This window comes from Vidua chalybeata, chromosome 2 (genome assembly GCF_026979565.1).
Source record: "Vidua chalybeata isolate OUT-0048 chromosome 2, bVidCha1 merged haplotype, whole genome shotgun sequence".
NCBI lineage: Eukaryota > Metazoa > Chordata > Aves > Passeriformes > Viduidae > Vidua > Vidua chalybeata.
This window is the reverse complement of record NC_071531.1, coordinates 23,768,539-23,791,352: the sequence shown is the minus strand read 5'-3', so window position 1 is coordinate 23,791,352 and position 22,814 is coordinate 23,768,539. Positions and strand designations below refer to the sequence as shown.

Genomic DNA, 22,814 nt, shown 5'->3' with positions numbered 1-22,814 from the left:
CTTTCTGCATTAAAAGATCAAACACTATAACTTTACAGAGGATGTTTTGTCACATTCAGAAGCAAAGAACTTACATTCTCTGTTTGTGTGTCAAATGCAACAGATTCTTAATCATTAGCCTATGACTAAAGAGCTCATTACACTGTCTGAAATACAGAGATTTATTATTGGTAGATTATTTTCAGTATTTCACCTCAGTTTGCTCCCTCATGGATGAAACATAGTTTTTACCTTTCAAAAAATATCTGTATACTACTCTAGTAATTTTTTCATTTGTAAGTGCATTGTTTTTACTAATATTCACCAGAAATGAAGTCTTTAATTACACATGATAATTACATATTATTTAAAACATACAAATAATGTTCTTTGCAAAAAATTACAGTTCTGGTTTTAATTGCTTCTTTATGTTTTAGTAAGATTCTTGCTTATAGACATATAAGCAGAACAGAAAATCACAGAGCAATTTAAGGACCTGCAAAGCATATAAACCTGTGTTCCTGAGACATTTGCATTTTGTGGCTAGTTCATATTTTTTACTTGGAGAAATAATGCCATTTGTTTTATTCAATAGATCTATCAATGTTGGTGCTTTAAAGTATTTGTCAGTAAATGCTCACAGTTAATAATTACATCATTAATTTTTCTCTTCCATTAGTGCAATTGAGGTACCATCATGGAATCCATGGGAAAACTGAGTTCAGAAGAGCAATGATTTTACCTTTCTAAACTTTTATCAGGATCTAAAGTGAATTATGTGATAAATGTATAATGTATGATAAACTGTCATAATTATTTTAGAAATGAAACTGCCTTGACAAAACCTCTGTTTAAAATCTCTTTCAGTTTGTAGGCTGCCTAAATATGAAAGCCAAATAAATTTCAGCCATTAGGTGACTTACAATTAACTTTATTACAGCCCTCAAAAGCAGTTCACAGACCCCAGTGGATCTTCTGTGGATCCCCAGTTTTAAAGACAATAATGTTCTCACCTCTTGTTTCAAAATTAGACACCATTTCATTCAGTAATTCAGAAGATAATTCCTACTGCATGCAATTATTAGCAAGAACAACATATTTTGATTCAACTTGTATGCAACTCTCACAAATATGTTTCTAACTCATTTTAGTGGCTTTTTTTTTTTTTAAAGCCCTGACTTTTTCTGAACATTCATGTCACAACTTTATTTCCAAACTACAGAACAGGCACACTGCAACCTCTCCAAAAAGCTTAACCTTTCAGGTACCAACAGAAACGCTTGGGGTTTTCTTTTATGTTAAAAAAAGAGCAGAAAACAGGAAAGAATTGCTTTTTCACCAACTACTGAATCAAGGAAAATTAAAAATCTGTTATTCTACATGTTATTTACCAATATAATATTCATTTAAATATCTAAGGGGAAAGCACACAGTAAGCCAAGGGTATGTTAAGAAGCCTAGGTAAGCATTCAACATAAATCAAATCAATATGTAAATTTGTGTTTGATTGAGAAACCTCCATTGGCCATGAATGACCCCAGCACGGAGCAGAGAGCAGCTATGATAAATGAGCTTACATGATTCAATATTCCAATTAAAATCCTCAAACAGAAACATAACACTGGGATCCAAACTGATTCATGGGACTGTCATGTGAATTCTGGGACAGGCATTTTTTTTGCAATAGCAGACCCACTGAATGTAGTAACTTGATATGTGATATACAAAAATAAAGAGATTTTAGTTAATTGTTCTTTTAAACTGACGATGATTTTTCTTTGTGTTGGAGCAACATTACAATATCCAAAAAATAAAGCTCCAAATGGATGTCAAATGGGCTCACTGGAAAGGAGAAAATGGGAAAGAAGACAGGTACTCTTTCTGGTGCAAAGCTAGAATTTTTCTGGAGGAGGTATGCCAGCAAAACATTGGTGAGATCCATAACAGAAAATGCAATGCATTTGCTGTTTCCTAAACAGGAAAATACTTTTTTCTCTCTCAGTTAGAATTTCTAATTAAATCAAAAGAATAAACTTCTTTTAGAAGAAATGTTGCTATATAGATGACATACCAAAGGAAGTAATAACTTGGCTGACCTGTAAAAATTTGGGATAATCCTGAAAGTAACTTTGTATTTAAAATTTAAAAGGAACAATATTTACTAACAAAAATGCACTGGCACAGGATTCAGGCAGAAATGTTTTCCCTTCTGAAGAAATTTATGGCTATCTCTTGGATATTTTTTTCAAGGGACAGATTCAATTTTCTTCCAAACATCAGCTGTGGAATGATGCTGGAAGCAGGATTGCCTCGTGTCAAAGATCATGCAGACACAGGTGTCTTTGATTGCCCAGTCCAGCCTTCTGCTATCACATGGCACTTGGAAAGCTCTCAAACGTCATCCTAAAAAATTAATTTCACTGTTTGCCTTAGTTTCACTTTCTGATAAGATTTTCCAGAAGAATTAATGAAAGAAAAATGTACTAAAGAACTACTCTAGTAATTCATTATCTATAAATGAACTCTGCCTCTGGAAGCCCTTCATCACAGACCACTGAAAACTGAAAGATCATATTTGCAAAAGAGACATCTCGTATCTCTGACTTTACTCTGGGTAGCAGAGGCTTCTTGTTTTCATTAGAAAGAGAATCTTGGGCTATAAACATCTATACTATGCCTCAGGCAGGATATTTTACATTCATCATCTAACTGCAATTCTATTTCGGGTGGAAGTTGTCTGATTTTCTACCATACTGTTGTGGTTTCCTTGGTTTCCTGTAGGGTTTTTTTGGTTTTATTTTTTTTTTTTTTTTTTTTGTTTTTTTTTTTTTTTTTTTAAATTTTATTTGTTTGCTTATTTTGGTTTTGGATCTGTTTTCATTTTATTTGAGGAGGAGGGAGATGGTTGTTCAGTTTGGGGTGGTTTTTTTTTTTTTTTTTTTTTTGTTTTTTTTTTTTTAAAGAATAGATTTTAGTCACAAAACAGGACCTATCTTCCATAATTTTGTATCTTTTAGTGAAGTAGTTATATCAACATTATTAAAATATATCAATAGTTATATCACAGTATTTCCAATGAATTATGTTAGCCATCTTCCATGCAGACTGGAAGTATCTCAGCAATCAAACAAAGACAATATATCTTTGTGAAAAAAAAATCTTAAACACAACTGTAATTTGCAATCTGGTAGAAAATGTTAGTACAAGGTAGGCAATGTTCAATAATATATGATAGTACACATCAGGCACACTGACTACCTGAGCTGAGAGTAGAGTTGGACAAGTCTATACATTCAAAACAAGAGTATACTTTATTTATTTGGATCATGTGGTTTTCAATTTTTAATTTTTGGGTTCTTTTTTTTTTGGCTGAGTGTTTTTCAACTCTAGATTTCTGATGTCAACTAAAAGGTGACACATTCTCAGAGTAACTAAAAAATCAACCATCAACAAATATTGAATTTGTTTTTTTTTTTTCTCTAAGGTAATATTTATCTCCAGATAAACAGATTATGCAATGCTCTCTAAAACCTTCAAGACATCCTCCTAATTTGCCTCTGATCCTTGAGAAAAATAATATGTTCAGACAAAAACTGTGTATTTCTCAGGATGAGTTCTGAAAACAAATCATTTTTCACAGAGGTCTTTGGAACAGCTCACCTAACAATGTTAATACTGCTTCACACCTAATCTAACAAAAAATATCTGACAAACTAAGTCATGTTGCTACTTAATTTATCTCTGACTTTTTATGACATTAATGGAGATATTTTATTTTACTAGGTAGAGACTATGTTAGCCACAATGCTTCCAAAGCAATTACAAGAACAATCAACTTCTATTTGCTGTAGTTGGGTATCATCCTCTGTTGTATGAAAATACTTATGGTCAAACAATGTTAGAAGAAAACATTTAATTTACGGTCTGTTAGCAATCTAAATCTCTGCTATCTGCATGCAGCAGGGTGTGACAGCAACAGAATGAAGGGCAGAGACACCAATTTATTCCCTCTCCCACCCAGCACTTCTAAGTGCAAAGTGCAGTCACTCTCTACAGGTGCTGCCAGTGGGGTGGTGGACCACACTCCCATTGAGCTCAAATTGGAAGCAGCCTTCCTCAATTGGCAGCCCAAGAGGAATAATTACACCCTTTAGCCAAACACCAGAGCTTAGGGAGGGCATGGGGATACTCAGGAAGTTTTGTTCCCTTCTTTTCTACAATCTCATTTACCAGGAGCAAATGCAGTGGGGATGAAGCATTGGAGACAGAAAAGGGGCCTGGAATGTGTAGGGAATTGGCTGTGACATCCACTGGTTCAAAGAGGAGGATCTGTGCTCTCATCTGTGGAAGTCACAGTGGTCAGATGTGGGATATACCTGCTTAGCAGAGGGGCATCAGCCCTCCAAGAGCCCTTCAACATAAACAGAAGATAATGTATTTACTGATGAATTTACACTATGCATTACCTCATACCATTTAATATATAAAGCACATGCTTTTGACAGTAAGTTTTCTAAAAATAAAACCACAATGTGTTATAGGACCTGATTTTCATTGCTGAGTGTGTCATTACAAAGAATATTCATTGTGCTACGGTCAAAGCAATGAACAAAACACAATGCAGGGGGATATACTGATTCAGATCAATTGTAAGTGTATTCTATGTCTTCTCTTGGATGTAACATGTTTACAAAGGTGTTAATATTTTTTTTTTAATTATTACACCAGACCTGTTTGATTGCCACTTTTTGCTTCAAAGATGATCAAAGATTACTTCCAGCTAAGGAGCAAACATGATGGACAATAGCAATGAATGTTACAGCCCAGTGTTTAGGACTGTGACAAAGGGTGGGGGACAGTAACACATTGCAACACATTCTTGACTATTCATTTTTTTAAACTTTTGAACAGTCAACAAAAGAAGTGATTGGCAACAAATATTAAATAAAGTAGGAACAAAGAAGACCCTTGAAACCATAATGAATATGCAGCTCTTTCTGAGGAAGACTGCTGAAAGCAATGAGATTTCATGAAATAAGAGCTGTGGCTTAAGCTGTAATGAAACAATAAATACATACTTCACGAATATGAAAAGACACTTCCAATTTAACATTGTCAGATGTTGGCTCCTATATTACTGCAATCTGCCAATCTGCACCATGGGGTTTAAACAAAATGGAAGAGATAAGACTGTGGATTTTCTAATACAACCATATGTGAAAAAATAACCATGATTTTTTTATCTCACCTCCTTGAACACATGGCAGATAAAACATATTTCAGACGTGGGTAACCAAAATCCTACACCAGGGTATGTCATATGTCTGATATTACTTTACCTAACAGGATGACAAACTGCTTGTTTATTTGTGTCTTGTTCTGGGAGCATTTCCATAGGATTGAATGCGTGTGACATCATCTGATTACAAATAAGCAAATATTCAGCCATTCAAAACTAAACTGGACAGAGGCTTTGCATCTATCAACAGAAAATTTTATACCTTTCTTCTGGGACAACTGAATCATCAGGAAACTGTTGTTAAAACCTAACTTGCACAGAATGCAACCCTATAAATGTAGGCAATCATTACAATTATTTTTATTTTATCATACATAAAAGATCACATTGATGTGTGAATGGATATGAATATCATATCTGGAACATCACATAGACTTTCTACTTTTTTCCTCCTTAGTCCCTGTTTTTACTGCATCACTCTCTGCTCTGTTATTAGTTCTTTCCCTCCTGTTCTTATCTTCCTTTTAGGGCTTTTTTTTTTTTTTTTTTCATCACTTCTTCAGGATGATTCCTTCTCTCTGGCTCTTCTATATTTTGTCTTTCCAAATCCCTTATTCCATTTCATTATTTACCTTCTCTCTCGGCTATTTCATTATTTTTCCAGACTTACTTCTTAGAATCATCCATTATCTGTGCCTGGTTTACTCCTCCCCACCCCTCCATGGTTATTATCACTCTAGTCTTTAGTCTGTCCCTCACTTCCCATCTGTTCATTATCTTTAGGTTGTCCATCTCATCCTGTTACAGACAGACCATGTTGCTTCTTGCTGCCCACATAAGAAAAAATGGAATCTTTTAGCTGGATGGCTTTTCTTGATTCCACTATATCTTTCTCACACCACTTCCCACTTCATAGTGAATGGTAATAACAACTTAAAATATCATTAAAAAAACCCCCAAACCACCAAAAACCTTACAGTCCTGGATCTGTGAAAAAAAAGACAGGGCCACTTAACTTTTGTGTGAGGTACAAATAAAGAGGTTTGCTTTTATTGACTCTATTTCATCTTGCTGCTGTTGCTGACATTACAAAGGATTTATATATTTCAATGGTCTTTATGCTCTTTTAAACATAGACACTTATAGCAGCTGTTGAGAACAGAGGAATCACTAAAAACAGTCTTGAGAGAGCCCATTGGATTGGTTAAGGAACTGACAAATACTTTGTGTAAAAGAAAAAAAAGCACAGGGGCAATATTTTATGCATCTTTTTTATTTTAGGAGGGATTTTGGGGTTTAGCCCCTGCTAAGCAATTTCAAAATTTGTGGAATAGCCAGTATGCTTTGGGATCACTTCCTGGAGTGTGACTGAATAGAAATGACTCTTAGTCATATCAGAATTTCCTACCTAAGCAAGTTTATGTAAAAATGACCAGAAGAAACATCTCTTTCATTTTAGTGAGGATTTTGCCTCTGGAAGGAAATTACAGCAGAAGAATTTGACACTACAGATCCAGGCACACTTGAAACTGCCAAACTGTTTAGACAAATCAGTGAAGCAATTTGAAACAATAATTATTTAAATAATTTTAAATCTGTAATTTAAAATTAAGCTTGGAAAAGGAAGATCCCTAGTTTTCTGCTGTCTGGGGAGCAGGAGGCTACATAACACTTTCTGTACAAGGTGAGTTAGAGGCATCGCTGCTAAGAGTAAAGTTTTCTTGTAAGGGTAGATTAGGATATTGCTTCTTGCAGGGCTATTCTACTGTAGATTTTTGGTGTGCAATTTTGAATATTTTCTTGACTAGAATGTTTTGGTTTACAAGGAAAGCACAAAACACAGGAAAGCTAGTGTGCTGGGTTGGGGAGGAGAAAATGTGTGGTTCTGCTAGCAAATAGTTTCCAGATCTACTGTCTGAACAAACAAAAGCACATGAAACCTTTCAATAACTGGTTTCACCCCCAAATTCATGGTTCAATTTTCATCTTCACAGAGAATGGGAGAGGAAGCTACAGTGCTATATCAGATGTTAGGTTCTTTATATTTTTCTGTGATATTTTGCAACCTATTGATAAACACTTGGAAATCTATAGCTGTAGAGCCACAAAACAATACAAAGAAAAAAGGTAGTAGTAAAAAAACCCCATAGTTTATTGTTCTTTTGACATGCAAGACTCTTATTTCTTTTGATGTATGCTCTTTCATTCCTGAGGAGACAAAAATTAAACCCCAATACTCTTCCACTTTTTCGAAAAGAATAAAGTAGAATTTTATTCCATAACTTTCCAATGAGAAATATTTTGTTATATTTGAATTTTCCAATTTTTGTCCTTTTTCATACAGGAAAAATTGCCCTTTATGTAACCTGTGCCCTAGTAAATGAGCATTTATGGCCAACAGTGAACCTTTTTCTTCTTTTTTTTTTTCAGCAGACTTCATTTTAAGATGACCAGCTGGATGATGTTTTACACTTGGTAACTACTTTCAAAAAAGTTTGTTAAATATTGGTCTATATGTTGCATGTTGACAGACAGTGACCTGCAGAATTGTCTCTGGAGTGTGCAGATTTGCAGCGTGCAGGCAGTGATACAGGTAATTAGCACCTGATGTGACAACACAATGGTACCATAGCCACAATGTCTCAACTTAATGGAATGTATATTCACCTTGAGATCCTGTGACACAAATGAAATGAACTAACACTTACTGTCACTTTAGTAAGGAACTAGCAGGGAGACATTTTAAAAACCCATAAATGTTGGAAGCCCCTGAAACCAATTTTCTTTAGCTGAAGTGACAGTGTCTGCCAAGATATCCAAGGACCTAAATTTTTCTCTTCAGAGCAATTAGTCAATCACGGACCTGTGAAAAAATATGTCCCACTTCATACAGCTGTGCAAGAATTATTTAAAGTGATAAGGTTACGACAGTGAAGCCTGGCAAAGATTTTTACAATCAGCTTGTACCCTGTAAGAGTCACTAGCAGCATGCTAAGAAATGTCAACAGTAATTAAACCCAGTCATTTTCAAATATATGCCATGCTTTGGCAATGGTGAGGAATGCTTTTCACAGTAAGAATTCTCAGCCCTGTGAGCGTAGATTTTAAGATTTTTTTTTTTTTATGGGAAGAAGAACATTTTTCTCTTTTTCATTTGGCAACACCATTTTGGAAGATGTTTATTCATTAAAGGAATTGTATGAAAAATCACGGAACTACAGGTTTCTTCTCTCAACTTGTCACAGTTCATACTGAGCTTGAATTTAAGGATTGTCCCTGCATGCAATTCTGAGTACATTGCATGGAATTTATTTAAAAAATTTGTGAAACTCTTTGGCAAAACATCTGAAAATTTACTGAAAAGTGACATTTCAAAATACTGAAAAGAAATTGTGTTCAGGTTTTGGCAAGTACTTTTGGAAAATAAAAAGCACAAATTTGCAAATTGCTAACAATTTGCTTCTAAAATAATACATTTAAATGTTGTTTCCATTTGCAAAGAATTGAAGAAGAGGACAGTGGCTCCCCTATATCCAGTTCATTTAACTTTTAGTACTGTACTGATGTAGTAATTTAAACATCACCATCTTGACCCAGTAAGCTTTATTAGCAACACAGGTGCGAGGTACTTCAGGACAAAAGCTTCTCACTGTGTGAGGTTTGTAACTGGAGCAGTGTCAGATTTGGGCTTTTCATTTGCTAGAAAGGTCTCTTTGGCCACTCTCATAGGTAATAAATACTTGGTAGATGTAATAAAAATGTAACAGAGACCATTGGAAGCATCCTCATCCAGTATACTCCTCTGGAGACAGAAAAAGTATTTTTTTCATAATAGGGTCAAAGTCCATTTTTGAGGTACGGTGAGGTGTGGTGTGCAAGATGGGTATGTTCCAGTAAGCTCTAGCTGGCCTTACCCACGGGATAAGTGTAGCGCTGATGCTGTCTTGGCACAATTTTTCAGCTCGGAATAGGCGCTACAGTTACGTGCTTCAGGCGCTATAGTTACGTGCTTCTGACAGTACGGCAGAAAAACAAAAAGTGAAGGCTTTTGTACTAGTTTGCTCACATATTCATCCAGTTGAAACTTATTCTTTTTCAAAGCTATGTTAACACCGAGTATGATGTTGAAGGTTGAGTCTTGCTCCTGCTGGAGTCAAAGGCCAAACATTTGTTTAACTTGGCTATGGCCAGTGTTTTGTTGTTATGAAATGTCAGCTGTCCCCCACAGGCAACAAGTGACAAAGCACTTCTCTTACCTTCTGGTAAAATAGTTTGGAAATGGTAAAATTGGTTAATGAAAAGTTTCTGTTGAGAAAAATCCTCTAAGCTCCAACTTGCTTCCTATTTGGACAATATTTAGCTTTACTGTAGACTTCTTACAATCATCTCAAATAAAAAAAAAAAATGGCTTGGGACTACCCTTTTAGAAAAGTGCACTGAAGACATAATGACAACAGGAGAATACACTAATGCCATTTAAGTGAAGTAATATAATAATAAAATTTTTGAATGCCCTCATGCCAGAATTGGCTACTTAGAAAGTAAAGTGGTTCACATTAGATACAAAATGTTGAAGAAAGAATTAAGAAAACATCTTATGAAAAATTTTATCCCTTTTTGTTAATTTAATGCATAGCAAAATTAATTTTATGTTGCAATTTTTAAATTATTTTAACACATTAGAAATGTTAAGAAAACCAATGCAAGCTTCACATTACCTTAGTACCTGCTGCTGTTTTAACTGATAAATATTTTTATTTTATTACTTCTTGGTATTTTTGCAAAAATCGTGAAGAGCATTTTTAAAGTTCTCATTGCTTTTAAATAAAAAAGTATGATATAATTATGCATTAAATTCTACTAGATGCATGCAAGTATTTCTGGTATGAATTAATCAGTATCTTGAAAGAGATAATATCTTGGTCCTCTCAGGGTTAAAAGACATATTTCCTGCCTGGAAATAGCATCCTCACAACCAGCAACAATATGTTTCATAAACTTTGAACTCACTATAAGAACTTTTCAGGATGATCAGGATGATTATTCTTCCAGAAAAAAAAAAAAAAAAAAAAGAAAAATAAAAAAAAAAGGTAGTAAATTCATTGTTGTCTTTAGCTCAATACAAACCTGTTAAAGAAGTGTTAAAGAAGTCTGCATTTTTCAATGCCAATACCCAATTTTGAATCAAGAGAAAGCTTTCAACATGTGCCTACTATGATCTTTTTCTCTTTTAGTGGTTTAGCAGGCCATCAATGCAATATTTACCTGACTAGTGTGGCTCTCCCTGTGCCTTTGAATCGATGAGCCTGCTGTAGTGCTGGCAGACAGTCTGGAAAAGTCATTTTCCTCTGGTAATCCTAAAGCAGAAGAATACTAAGTTATAATCTGAGATTTATGCACTGGCTGATTTCAAAATAAGGTTCAGAAGACCTTAATATGTTTTACCAAAGAAGAAACAAAAAAAACCCAAATCACATATTTCCTGACTATTTACTATTTCCATGCTTACTGAAACAGAAAAATTAATTTTTTACCATGTAGGGATAGTATCATAGGTATGCATGCTGGTTGGTGGGTTGACCCTGGATGGATGCCAAGTGCCCACCCAAGCAGCTCCATCACTCCCCTCCTCAGCTGGACAGAGGGGAGAAAATATAACAAAAGGCTTGTGGGTCAAGTAAAGGACAGGAGAGATCACTCACCAGGTACTGTCATGGGAAAAAACAGACTCAGCATGAGGAAATGAACTGAATTTATTACCAATCAAAATGAGAGTAGGAAAATGAGAATTAAAACAAAGCTTGAAACCCTCTAAAGCCCCTCTATCCTCCTTTTAGTTCCCCCCTTGTAACAGTGCCTTCCCACAACTTTGTAACTAGGGACAACAGTTGTTTAATGTACTTCTGAATAGAGCTCACATAAGTATTCATAAATATGGATCTTCTACATCATCTGGACTTCTCTGAACACACAGACAGTGAAGAAGGTTAATCTCTTGTTTGAAGCTCAGGAACCAGGTCCAATCTGAGAGAGTCCAGCATTTCAGTTCTTAACTGCTTGCTGCAAAGGGAATCTGACCCTGTTCTCTCAGTAATTGGAACTATGTGTTGTTTTGAGGTTGGATTATCACTTTTTGAAGCTGGGAAATTATATATTACATATGTACAGGGGAAAGGTGTGATATCCAAGGTCTCTAGTGTACTGCTAGTCTTGTAAATTATATGTCAGTTATCACTATTGCTTTCTTGTCTACATTAAATTCTCTGTACTCCAACTAAAAATTCTCCTTTTGTTTTTGGTTGAATGAAATGCTTGAAATAAATTTCCCTCTAAAAAATCACAGTTTTTGTGAATGGAAAACAACCCCCTTTTTCAAATAATTTCCTGAACTAAAAATTTATTTACATGGATTCAGTTTGGATCCATCTCAAATAAAGTAGTAAAAAATTAACAAAATTTTAATGCAAAGTACCTTCTAAAAGTAGGTACTATTCATTTAATTCAAATAAAAGGTAGAATGTAAAATATTTTTGTAACTCTAGACCACCACAAATGAATAAAAATACTTTCCTAGGCCAAACAGCAAGTTCTGAAAAAATATTGATTTTGTACTATGTTAATACACTTTAGGATCAACTGCCCAGGACAGCCTTGAGCTAAGAATCAGGTTGTCAATGATTTTCTGTTTATTTCTGTAAAAGGCACTTTGATAATTGGCCTTATCAAATAAATAAAGCTTCCATGTACAGCAATAGCACATTGTCACAGTCATGGCAAGCAGAGGCTTGGTAGAGCTTGGAAAGACAAATGGAGTTGTTGATCACGTCCTGAGAGCTTTCCTTTGCATACACATATGTAAATATTAGGATACCACAGTTGTGCATTGAGTAAGACTTTGTTAATTCAGTCCAAGATTGGAAGCATCAGTTTAGCTGATGCCAGAGGCAAAATTACAAGAACCTAAGTTAATCAGGGGTTCAGTTTGGAGTACAAACTACACCATCTGGATTGGGTTTTCCTGCAACTATTCTCAAGTTACCAAAGGTAAGTTGAATTTGGCATTTTTTTTTCTTTTGGGCAAAATTATGTTTTCTATACATTATTGCTGCAATTATATGTGACACTGTTTTGGGTGATGTAGGATCACAACTTTCAGCATTGGAATGTAAAAGGTTATTTCAGGCTTTCTGATTACTTTGTGTATTTGGCAAAAAGCTCTTTCTTTCGGAATACGAACTCTGCTAAGTGTGGAAGATTTGTGGTGAAGTCTGTTTTATAGCATAGAGATGTAAAAGGTGCTACTCCTATCAAAAATAAAGTAAAAAATAAGAGCAATTTTATTCATTATACAAAATGAAAAAGCAACTTCTATTAAAAATCTGAACTCAGAGAAGTGTTATTTCCTTAGGATTAATGCTTTTAGAACCTTGAAACATATTCTGTTGTATCTCTTGTATACCATTTTATATTGCAATGATACACAATATATCATTCACTAGTAAGGCACACAGCAAAGGGAGATCCTGATTTCCTATTTTCTGTCCCATTTGTATTGATTATAGGATCAGAAGCTTAAATCTCAGTCCTCCATACCTTAGGCTGCTTATAGACTTGGAGCTGAAGGAATTATAAATTCTTCAACAGAGGCTGTTTTATGTTCTTCACATTCAGCTTTTATTGGAGAGGGGTTTATCAGTTCACACATACAAAGTTAAGCCAGTTCCAGAAAGAGATATTTCACAACTCAGAAGATTCCAGCCTGACTGTATCTCACAGAGCTCATTCAAGGAAACGCTTCAGCAATTTTCTGTTAGAAGAGTTTTGGGATTAAAAACTACTTACCATTTGATACTGAATTTCCATTTTCAGCAGTCACAGAACTGGACAATGGATTAGATGACTGAATTCCATGGTTATTTGCATTTCTATCCTGTGTTTCTGATCCAGGATCTGATGTATTTGGGTCTTCCCTGCTCCTCAAGTTCAGATTTGTTTCAGCACCTGACAGAAACAGAAAAAATGATTGTCAGCTTCCTTTTAACTGGTGGCTTTCACATGTAATTAGATGAACGCAGAGCGACCAAGTCACTTTATTAAATTAATCACTAAATTCACAAGTCCAGTGATAAAAGTGAAAGGTTTAAATTGGTGATTTTTGAAGGGTTTTTTTTGTTTGTTTGTTTTTTTTTTTTTTTTTTGGTTTTTTTTGGTTGGTTGGGTTTTGTTTTTTTTTTTTTTTTTTTTTTTTTTTTGTTGCTGCTCCACTTGAAGCTTTTTAAAGTTTAGGGGAGTGAAAGGCATTACAAAATTTAATTTGTATTGTTTCTTCCCACACAAATATCAGTGGATATAGCTCACCAACTGTTTGTTTGCATTGTCTCTATTTTAGATTCTATTTCACATGAGCTTACATAGCACTGTCATCACTGCAATGCCTTTCATCATTGCACTAAATGATACTAGCAACAGATACAATATGATCTTATCCTTTTCTTTTACCTCCTACCACAAGAAACAAACTGGCTTTTGAGATTAAACCATAGTAGCAATATTCCTCCCAGCAGATCTTCCCCGTGGCTATTGTTTACCAGCCTCAGGGCTCTCCAGCCATCAGTTGTCATTTTCTATAAAGTGTCAGGTTTTCAAGTCAGAGCCTTTTAGTTAAATTTTTTCAAGACATCAAGAGGAGGTCTGATCCTGTAGGAGTTCCAAAGATTTTTAGCATTTGTTCAAAGAGAAGGGCAAAACAAAGCCCTTATCTTGTTCTCCCTCTGAATGATTGCATGTGCAGGAAAAGCAGAACAGCTCACAGCAAAGTGCCTGGAGCTGCCTCTGGGCTTGCCTGACTTTGTCAGCCCAGTGCTCCACAAGAAACAGGCTCAGGTCGTTGGCTGTGCCCAAGTGGTGCTCCCCACTGGAGCTCAGGGGCCAGGGACACTTCAGAGCTGGAAGACAAGATGGATGGGGATAGTAGCAGGGACCCCACCACAATACCTGTATCCCTGGCTATCCCCACTCCACTGCAGTGTGACAGGGCTGATGAAATGCTGCACTGACTGGCAAGGTCATGCATTTTCTTAAGGATTTATCTCTCTTTTCTGTGTTTGTTGGTTTTTTTGTTTTTTTGTTTTTTTTTTGTTGGTTGGTGGGTTTTCTGTTTGCTTGTTTTTGTTTTGCATTTTTGGAGTTTTTTGTGTGTTGAACATATATACACATTCTTTCCTTGCCATAGTCAGGTTTGATTCATACAAGACAAAGCTGAATTCAGTACTTTCTCCATTTCAGTCTTCCTAACTATTTCTGCTCCCTCTGAAGCCTGGCCTTAGCTGCAGGGCTGATGTATTATTGCTGACCCTGGTGCAAAGGTCCTCCTGTAACACTCTAAAATGAAAATGCTACTTCTATGACAACACTGAGAGAGTTATTCCTTGATTTTGGTTGTCATAATGATAGCAAGAACAAATAGAGGTCAAAACACTAGCTATTAAAACCAACATTTAAGCATTCATCCATGCTTCCAATAACATCCTCAGCTTTCCCAAAGACAGGATATATACTTATAAATCTCAAGCACATGAAAATTTTTCAAGGGGAAGGAAAAGCATTTTTTTCACCAGGTAATAGATGCTTAACCTGAAGATTTTACAGCCTAATGTTGACTGTTCTGTCAATTTTTCATTTTTATGCCTGAAGTAAAAAAAAAAAAAAAAATCCATCTGATTTGGAAAGCCCCAACATTAAAAACTTAATTAATGAAATGGAAGCTATAAATCCATTCTGGTTATCTCAAAATATTTAGTTTAATTGAAAAGGTCCTTCCTGTTTTTGTTTAGCTGTTAGTTATCTAACATTGAATTGTTCTTAAAATTTCCTTGTCTAAACAAAAATCTGTCTTGAAAATTGAAAAAGTTCATTTTCAAACTGTTAGATAAAACATTTCCATGTTTTTTTTGATTTTTGTCAGTTCCTCCATTGCCCTCATTCCTTGATCATTATATTTTGTCAGATCTGATTGGGTTGTTTCAGTGACACTGTTTCATAAAATGGATCTTTAGGCAAATCTGCTTTGTATTGAAAAAATTAGGCCAGCTCTACCCACAATAATTGACTTGGGAGAGGCTGAGATGGAAAGTCTGAGATGGAAAATGCATACGGTACAATTATAAGAGCATGCCTGATTTAGCTTTTGTACAAGCAAGCTGACTGCAAAATGCATCTTTGCAGCTCATTTTAAATTTGTCTGAAAAGGAAATGTCACTTTTAGATGTTACTAGTCAGTGCACTTGCCTATAGATCATAATCCACCTACATAATTATTGTGCCACTTTTTACATAAAGCTTCTTGGGGAAGTGGCTGGGATCCTTATTTTTCTTGATATTTGAAAGATTTATTGATATGCCTGACATATGTAATTCATTTCAGAATGAACAAGTAGAAAGAATTTTTCTTGCATTGGTGTTTGGAGAAGCCTTTTGTTTCATAGGTACATTGATATCTTTTCAGGGCATTCATGAAGGGCTCTTGGAAAAAAGAAATTATCTTTTCTTCTTTGTATCTGTAAAATGAAATACTACAAAGAATTGTGGATAGCTACTATGAAGCTAGAATATCATACTAAATTGGCAGAAATAAGTAGTGGAATATATGCAACAAAGCTGTGGGGACAGTTATCTAGACAGAAATTTGTTATCCCGTTTGCTGTATTCAGTCATTGTAAGAAATGTCCCCTTTAGTTTCTGAACAGAAAACTATATAGAGAAAATATATTTCATATTGCCTTATTTAGCTGATCTTGGGGGTGAGAAAGAATCCTATATTTTATTTCAAAATAATCTGGGTTACATAAAAGTACTTGAACTAATTTCCTATATATAGGCATATTCAGCTCCTCATTGGAGGAGATTCTTGAGTCTATAGAACAAGTTTAACTGTGTACATCAGCAAACTTCAACCAGACGTCAGGAGAGAGCCCCTGAAATCAGCTCTGCCTCACACTGGACAAGCTCCCCCTGCCCCAGCCTCTGCTCACAGGACCATGGTCCAGCCCTGAGCATGTACTGTGTCCAGTTCTGGGCTCCTCAATACAAGATAGACAAGCTACTACCCTGGAGGGGGTCCAGTGGAGGGTCACAAAGATGATGAGGGGTTTGGAGCATGTCTCTTACGAGGAGAGACTGCAGGAGCTGGGCTTGTTTAGTCTGGAGAAGAGAAGACTGAGAGGGGATCTCATCAATACATACAAATATCTCAAAGATGGGTATCAAGAGGATGGTGCCAAGATCTTTTTGGTGGTGCTCAGTGACAGAACAAGGAGCACTGGCCATAAACTAAAACACAAGAAATTTCACCTTCCACCTTCTGAGGAAGACCTTCTTTACATTTAGAATGGCAGAGCACTGGAACAGGCTGCCTAGGGGGCTTGTGGAGTCTCAATCTCTGGAGACATTCAAAACCCACCTGGACATGTTCCTGGGTATCCTGTTGTAGGTGACCCTGCATTGCCATGGGGTTGGACTGGGTGGTCTCCAAAGGTCAATTCCCACCCTAACAATTCTGTGATTCTGGGATTGCTGGAGTAAACTTGCTCCAGGTTATCAGCATCTTTCTGCAGTGGGAGGCACAAACTGGCCACAGTACCCAGATATGGTCTAACAATGAGTGCTGGACGGAGGAACGACTGACACAGCCCTGGATGCAGTTGGCTGTCTCTGCTGCCAAGGCTCACTGCCAGCTCCTGTCCAGCTCCCAGGGCCTCCAGCACCCTTTTCCCAGGGCTGCTCCCTGACAGCCTGATCCCTATATCATTGAATGAGGTAATACTTTTCAAGGTGCAGCACTTTGCATTTGCTTTTTTATTAAACATGCCAGAAGGTCCTGACTTTATCTTCTGTGCTGAGGCATCCCTCTCTGTCCTGCCTCCATACTATTCCAAATATCTCTCAGCATAACAAAAGTGTCTCCTGACATTTTATCATAATATTTCTATTGAAAATTCCTACTGATTCCTATTTTATCTGTCAAATATTGGTCTGAAAAGCACTTTCCCCTCATGTTTTCTTAGTCACTTAACATAGATGTTTGGACTTTTCTCCACATTAATGCTGATGTGCTCCTGCTGCCATCAAATCTTGCAGATACAAGTATGCAGTGCTCTCTCATCCCTTATCAACTTTCTGAAACTATCAGAAATTATATGGTTCCTACATTTGAACACTTTCACCAACATGACAAATCTTAGCTTTTTGCTTGGACTTGTGCTCTGCTGTTCCCAGTAGATGGATGGATTATTTACCAGGTTTCAATACTATGTTTTTTAAAGTAATGACATCTTTAACAGTTTTCAGCTGCTAATAAATGTTATTTGAAGAGACATCGATGTTTACTTGCAAGAGACTAGCTACAGAGAGGTATCAGCTGTAGAGCATGGTAGAAGTTCTTGATTATAAGAGGAATACAGGCTTTAAGTGAAAATCTAGAGTCTGCTAAAGTGAACAGTATTTGGATTATTATTTCAGTAAACTGACTTTGCCAAAAAGGTATCTCTGACTCAGTAAAGTCCTACTTTGACTAATCTTGCAGTTAATAAGGATATATGGACTAGAAAAATGCATGCATGTTTAGATTGAGGGCATCATTTGTCCCTCAGCAGTAGCATAGTTACTAGCTGGGAGCAATCATATGTACAGTGCTTTTAATCAGAGAATGACAAATCAAAGTGTAAAGTTATTTCCTTACAAGCAAGCTCCATATTCCAACAAATCCACAATTAATTACATCAGCATTACTTGAAAAGTGCAAGAGGAACAGTATGCAAGAGGAACAATATGCAAAAGAGGCAGCTCATGAAACCCACAGTTGCTCATTACTAGTGTTCTTGGAAGAGACTGAGTTTAAAACTCAAGATAAAGTCATAAGGCACAGGATGGACAGAATTACATTTATTTTGTAAAAAAAAAAAAATCAGAGTATGGCAATGATGTAAATTAATGTATTTGCTTTTCCCCTTCATTTTTTTAGTCACTATCTCACTTTTAAAAGAAACCAGTACACTGAAAGTCTACATGCTAGAACTCTTTTGTTGAAAGATTGGCTTAAACTCTTAATTGAGCTATGACTTCCAAATATCCTATTATCAAACTTTTTTTTTCTTAAACATAAAATGTATGATCCTAAGCATCATAATTATTTCATAAGTAGTATTTAGGCTGAACTAATGTTTTATCACCAAATTAGAAAATGAGCCAGTATTAGCTCTATTCATATGACAGATTAAAGTAGAAAACTGAAATATTTTGAGACACTATTAGTTTTCTAAGGAAATCATATACTTAGCCTATTTTATAAAGTCTAAAGACAGAATATAAATCGATGACTAATATCAGAATTTAGGTGGAATCATCATAGACTCATTGTACAGCAAGATATGAAAACCAGTATGTTATAAAAGGCACAGCAGTACCTCAACAGATAGGGTTGTATTTTACTTTTCTGTCAAATCCCTTGTTTTACTCTCCTTTCTTTAAATGTAGGTATATCCATAATGTATATGGATACATTTGTCCCCATATGTTCTTTTTCAAAAACTTCTCCTTTTAACATTCAGTGATCATTTACAGTCTAACTAAAAGCTCATTAATAACAACAGAAGGCTCCACTGCTTTCAGCAGGTTTTGGATCCCATTCATGCTTACCTTGGATGCTTTGTGCAGCATTGCTTGCTTTGTCTATCCTGGTTATTCAAATGTGATCACAACTGTTCTCTGGCCCTGAGGCAAATGGTAAGAGACCCATATCAGTACTACTACACTTTTCTTGCCCTCCACAGCAGAGAGGAATCCAAATCATCTACTGGGGATAGTCCCTGGAGCTGCGTCTTTTCCTGAACCAAGCCCAGATGTGTCTGGAAGGGAGCCAGCCTGCCAGGTCCCAAGGAACGCTGGGGATTGCTCTGCACTTCAACTGTGCAGAGTGAGCTGCCATTCCAAGGACATTCCCTGGCATTGGCTCACTTAGTAAAACAAATGCAGCCCTTCACTTTGACAGCACTAGTTACCAAGATCAAAAATCAGTGGTCAGTATTAATCTGTCTCAAAAAAAAAAAAAAAAAAAAAAAAAAAAAAAAAAAAAAAAAAAAAAAGCCTCAAAATCATATGGGGCTGGTGAAGCACTGAACTGTTGCACAGCTTCTACTGAAGTCACATTTAAAGGTTTCATCATGACTATAGAGGGAGAGCAGATTCTCCCTAGTTCTGCTCTGGTATAAATGAAGTCATGCATTCCTCTCAGTATGATTTGACATGATCATTCTTTCAAGGCACACATTTATTTTTCTTAATTAAAAAGAGAGCTAATGATGAGTTTCCAGCTGAGGAAATTCAGTGTCACAAGCTAGGCAGGATGTATCTCAGTCCTAAAGCTGAAACGATCTCAGTATAAAATCAAACATTATTTCCTCATTTATGGAAAACATGACTTTCTGTAACTAATTATCAATACACAGTTTTAGGTAGGAAGATCCACAGTTATACTTTCTGTATCAGCAACTATGAGAACAGGAAAACACATAAATTCTGGCTGATAATTTCATGTAGCATAGGAGGAGAAGGTTTTGTACCTGTGCTACCATGGAATGTAAAAGCTAAATAGCTCAATTTCCTTAAAGCCTACAGCTGGTATCCAGCAAAATCTAAATTTCAAATCAAGCAGCTTGTCATTAAACATGTTAATAAGAGAGAACTGATGGATCCCATTAACCAGCATCTGAAAGTCAAGACGTTGCAGATAGAAGGGATTTCTGATATGTGCTCTCATTCCTTCTTGGGAAAATTAGGAATACACTGAATCCTAATCCAGGCTGACCCTGGATAGTTTTTACATTTACTGTGACAAGTGGATGTTGTGAAGTGAGGGAAAAAAAGATATGGTGATTTCAGAAAATTTGCAGATATTTTTTGGTGAAGGAAAGGGAGAGGAAGTTTAAATAAGAACAGGCCATTTTATTTTGGCTCAAATGTTTACCCCTGTGTTCTGTTGTACCTTTTCAATTCCACTTGGTGTTTCCTGTTTTGCTGTGACTTACTGTAGTGACATTCTTTGTCTGTGGCATTTGCTAGCTATCCTCAGCACAGGTTGTCTTAGGTGTCCTTTTGCTGGATAAATGCATATTGCTTCAGAGTAATTCAGTTTACTCATACGAAGTCACACTGTGACCCTCTGTAACATGACTGTTTACTTTGTCTGCTGAGAGCTGGAGGCAAACAGCTGCATCTTATTTGCTGAAAGAAATGGAGCAGGCTGAAAACTGTCAAGACAGGATTCCCCAGCCTATTAGCATGTGCTGCCTGTCTCACCCTTTTAGCTGTGCTGCTGGCTGCCCCTGCCATCAGAGGCAATAATTATTCATTGGTTTATTTCACCTCACAAAGCCTACCCTTACAGCAGCGATTGTCCCCTAGGAGTGATGATCCTAGGAGGGTAGCAGTGAATTTGTACTGTCACTTCCAGCATCCTTTCTCTCTGAGCTGTGTAAGTGGAGCTATCAGATGGTGTTGCAAGCAACTCCAGATGCTTGCACTCTTTGATGGAGCAGGTAAATACAGAAACAGGCCACTTATTTTGTCTGGGAAGCTGCATTTGTGGAAGCTTTGTGTAAACACTGGAAAGCAAAAAGTGGAGACACAGGCCATGAAGAATATCAAGTGGCAAAACTCACTGTGCTTGAGGAAGGAGCTCCTCTGAAGAATTTTGTTTTAGTCTGATACCAATCAGCCAAATTTCAGAGGATGAGGCTGGTAGTAAGAAGGAGGTTGCAGAAGCAGCTGCAGGAACTCCTAGGTCTGGTACAACCCTGAAGAGCCACCAACTCAATTGTAATTTTGTAAATCACAGCTCTAGAATGTACAGAACAAGAACAAGAAGGTTTCTTCTGCTTTCTTCTCTAATGGATTTGTGCTAGTAGAAAGACAGCGCTCATTTTACATTTATTTCAGTGTCAATCATTACAAGCCACAAACCTTTTCCTCTTTCCTAGAAGCAATAAGCAATATCAGGGATATCTCTGGATTGTTTGAATTTGGTTGTGGTGTTTTTTTTTTTTTTTTTTTTTTTTTTTTTTTTTTTTTTTTTTTGTTTTTTTTTTTGGGTTTTTTTTTTTTTTTTTTTTTTTTTTTGTTGTTGTTTTTTGTTTTTTGTTTTTCCCAGCATGAGATTAGAGAATAGCATTCTGAAGTGGAGAAAACAGCCTTCTCAAACAGTGGTAAAGAATGAAAAATAGAACAATATCTGGACAGGCTGCCATCTCTCCTGCCTGATAGTATCCGAGCAAGAACTTGGAACATTTTTCAGTGCAGCAAGTGAGCTGAACTCCAGTCAGTGTACCTGTTTCAGAGACTGAGGATTTCATTCTCTGATGGCCTTTCTGAGGTCCATAACAAACCACACAGGGCAGGAAGGAGGGGAGCACTGCTTGGGACAATATCCTGACTTAGAAGAAATATTTGTTCCCTCCATGCCCCGTGTTCCCCACCTTTTCAAGTGTAATATGGAAAAGCAGTAGTTGATTTTACTCTGTTAATAGTTTTATTTACTGCTAGGTGTGTTGATTGGCTGACCAAAGAGTCTACTTTCTGTATTTGTGTGTTTAAAAACCTGCTGGTGTGCTGGAAAAGGAGGAGGCAATTTGCTGAGAAACACAGCTTCCCTTTTTTAAACTGTTCAAGTCTGTGTGGATACAGCAGTTCTTGAACATATAAGTCTGTTTACGTTTCTGTGTGGTATCTCAGTTACAGAACAGCCTTTACTGCTGGAGTTTAGCTGCTGTTAAAAGAAACTATGTGACAAGACACTGTCTCAAGCTTCCTCCACCACAAACACAGTTTCAAATATTGTAAAAATAAACCTACAAAAACACAAACAAACAAACAAACAGATAGGGGCTTGCTACTTCCAGAAGCATCACATCAGTTCTATTTACTGCTCTCAGAATGCTTCCACAGATATTTTTCAGGATATCTCATACCAGTTCTGGCAATGATTGCAGCACTGAAGTCTTGGCATAAGTGATTGCACTAAGCAGATAAATTGTTTGAGCAGATCCTGAGGAGCAATCCAAGGAAAATTTCTGGTTCACCTGTACTGTAATCCTGCCCACCAAATAGGGACAGCTGTTCTGAAAAACTTCTCAGACAACATTCATATTTTGCTTTCCAAGTGAGCTTCGAAGACAAAAAATTGAATTTAGATATCTATTTAGTTTGTTTTTAAGTTCATTTTGAAAGGACAGAGTGATGGTCAGTGACACAATTAACCTCAAAGCAAGAACATATGGCTATCACAGAAGCAGTGTGATAAACATCCATACTGTGCACAAATACAGATAATCAGTGGCTAAAAACTGTCACTAAATGATACTAGTATGTCAGACTTGTTCTGCAACCAGCCCCTAAAGAATGAGCTAAGAGAAATAATGAAATGTAAAACTTCAGGCCTAATTTAATAAGTTTTTTTTGTTTTAAAATTTTCACCACACAAAGGATAAAACTAGTTTTCATGCCTTTCATTTTAAAAGAGAATGAAAACTCAAGCCAAAAGAGCACT

At 36.3% G+C, this 22,814-nt stretch overlaps 1 protein-coding gene across 1 annotated transcript in view; it reads right to left on the bottom strand.

Moving 5' to 3' along the window:
- Positions 1 to 22,814, bottom strand: part of MYO16 (myosin XVI) — a 353,672-nt gene that overhangs the window by 5,272 nt on the left and 325,586 nt on the right. The window contains exons 33-34 of the mRNA XM_053935810.1: positions 13,061 to 13,219; positions 10,484 to 10,575 (exon numbers count right to left, since the gene is read on the bottom strand). Coding sequence (XP_053791785.1) covers positions 10,484 to 10,575; positions 13,061 to 13,219 — 251 coding nt within the window. The remainder of the gene's footprint in view (positions 1 to 10,483; positions 10,576 to 13,060; positions 13,220 to 22,814) is intronic.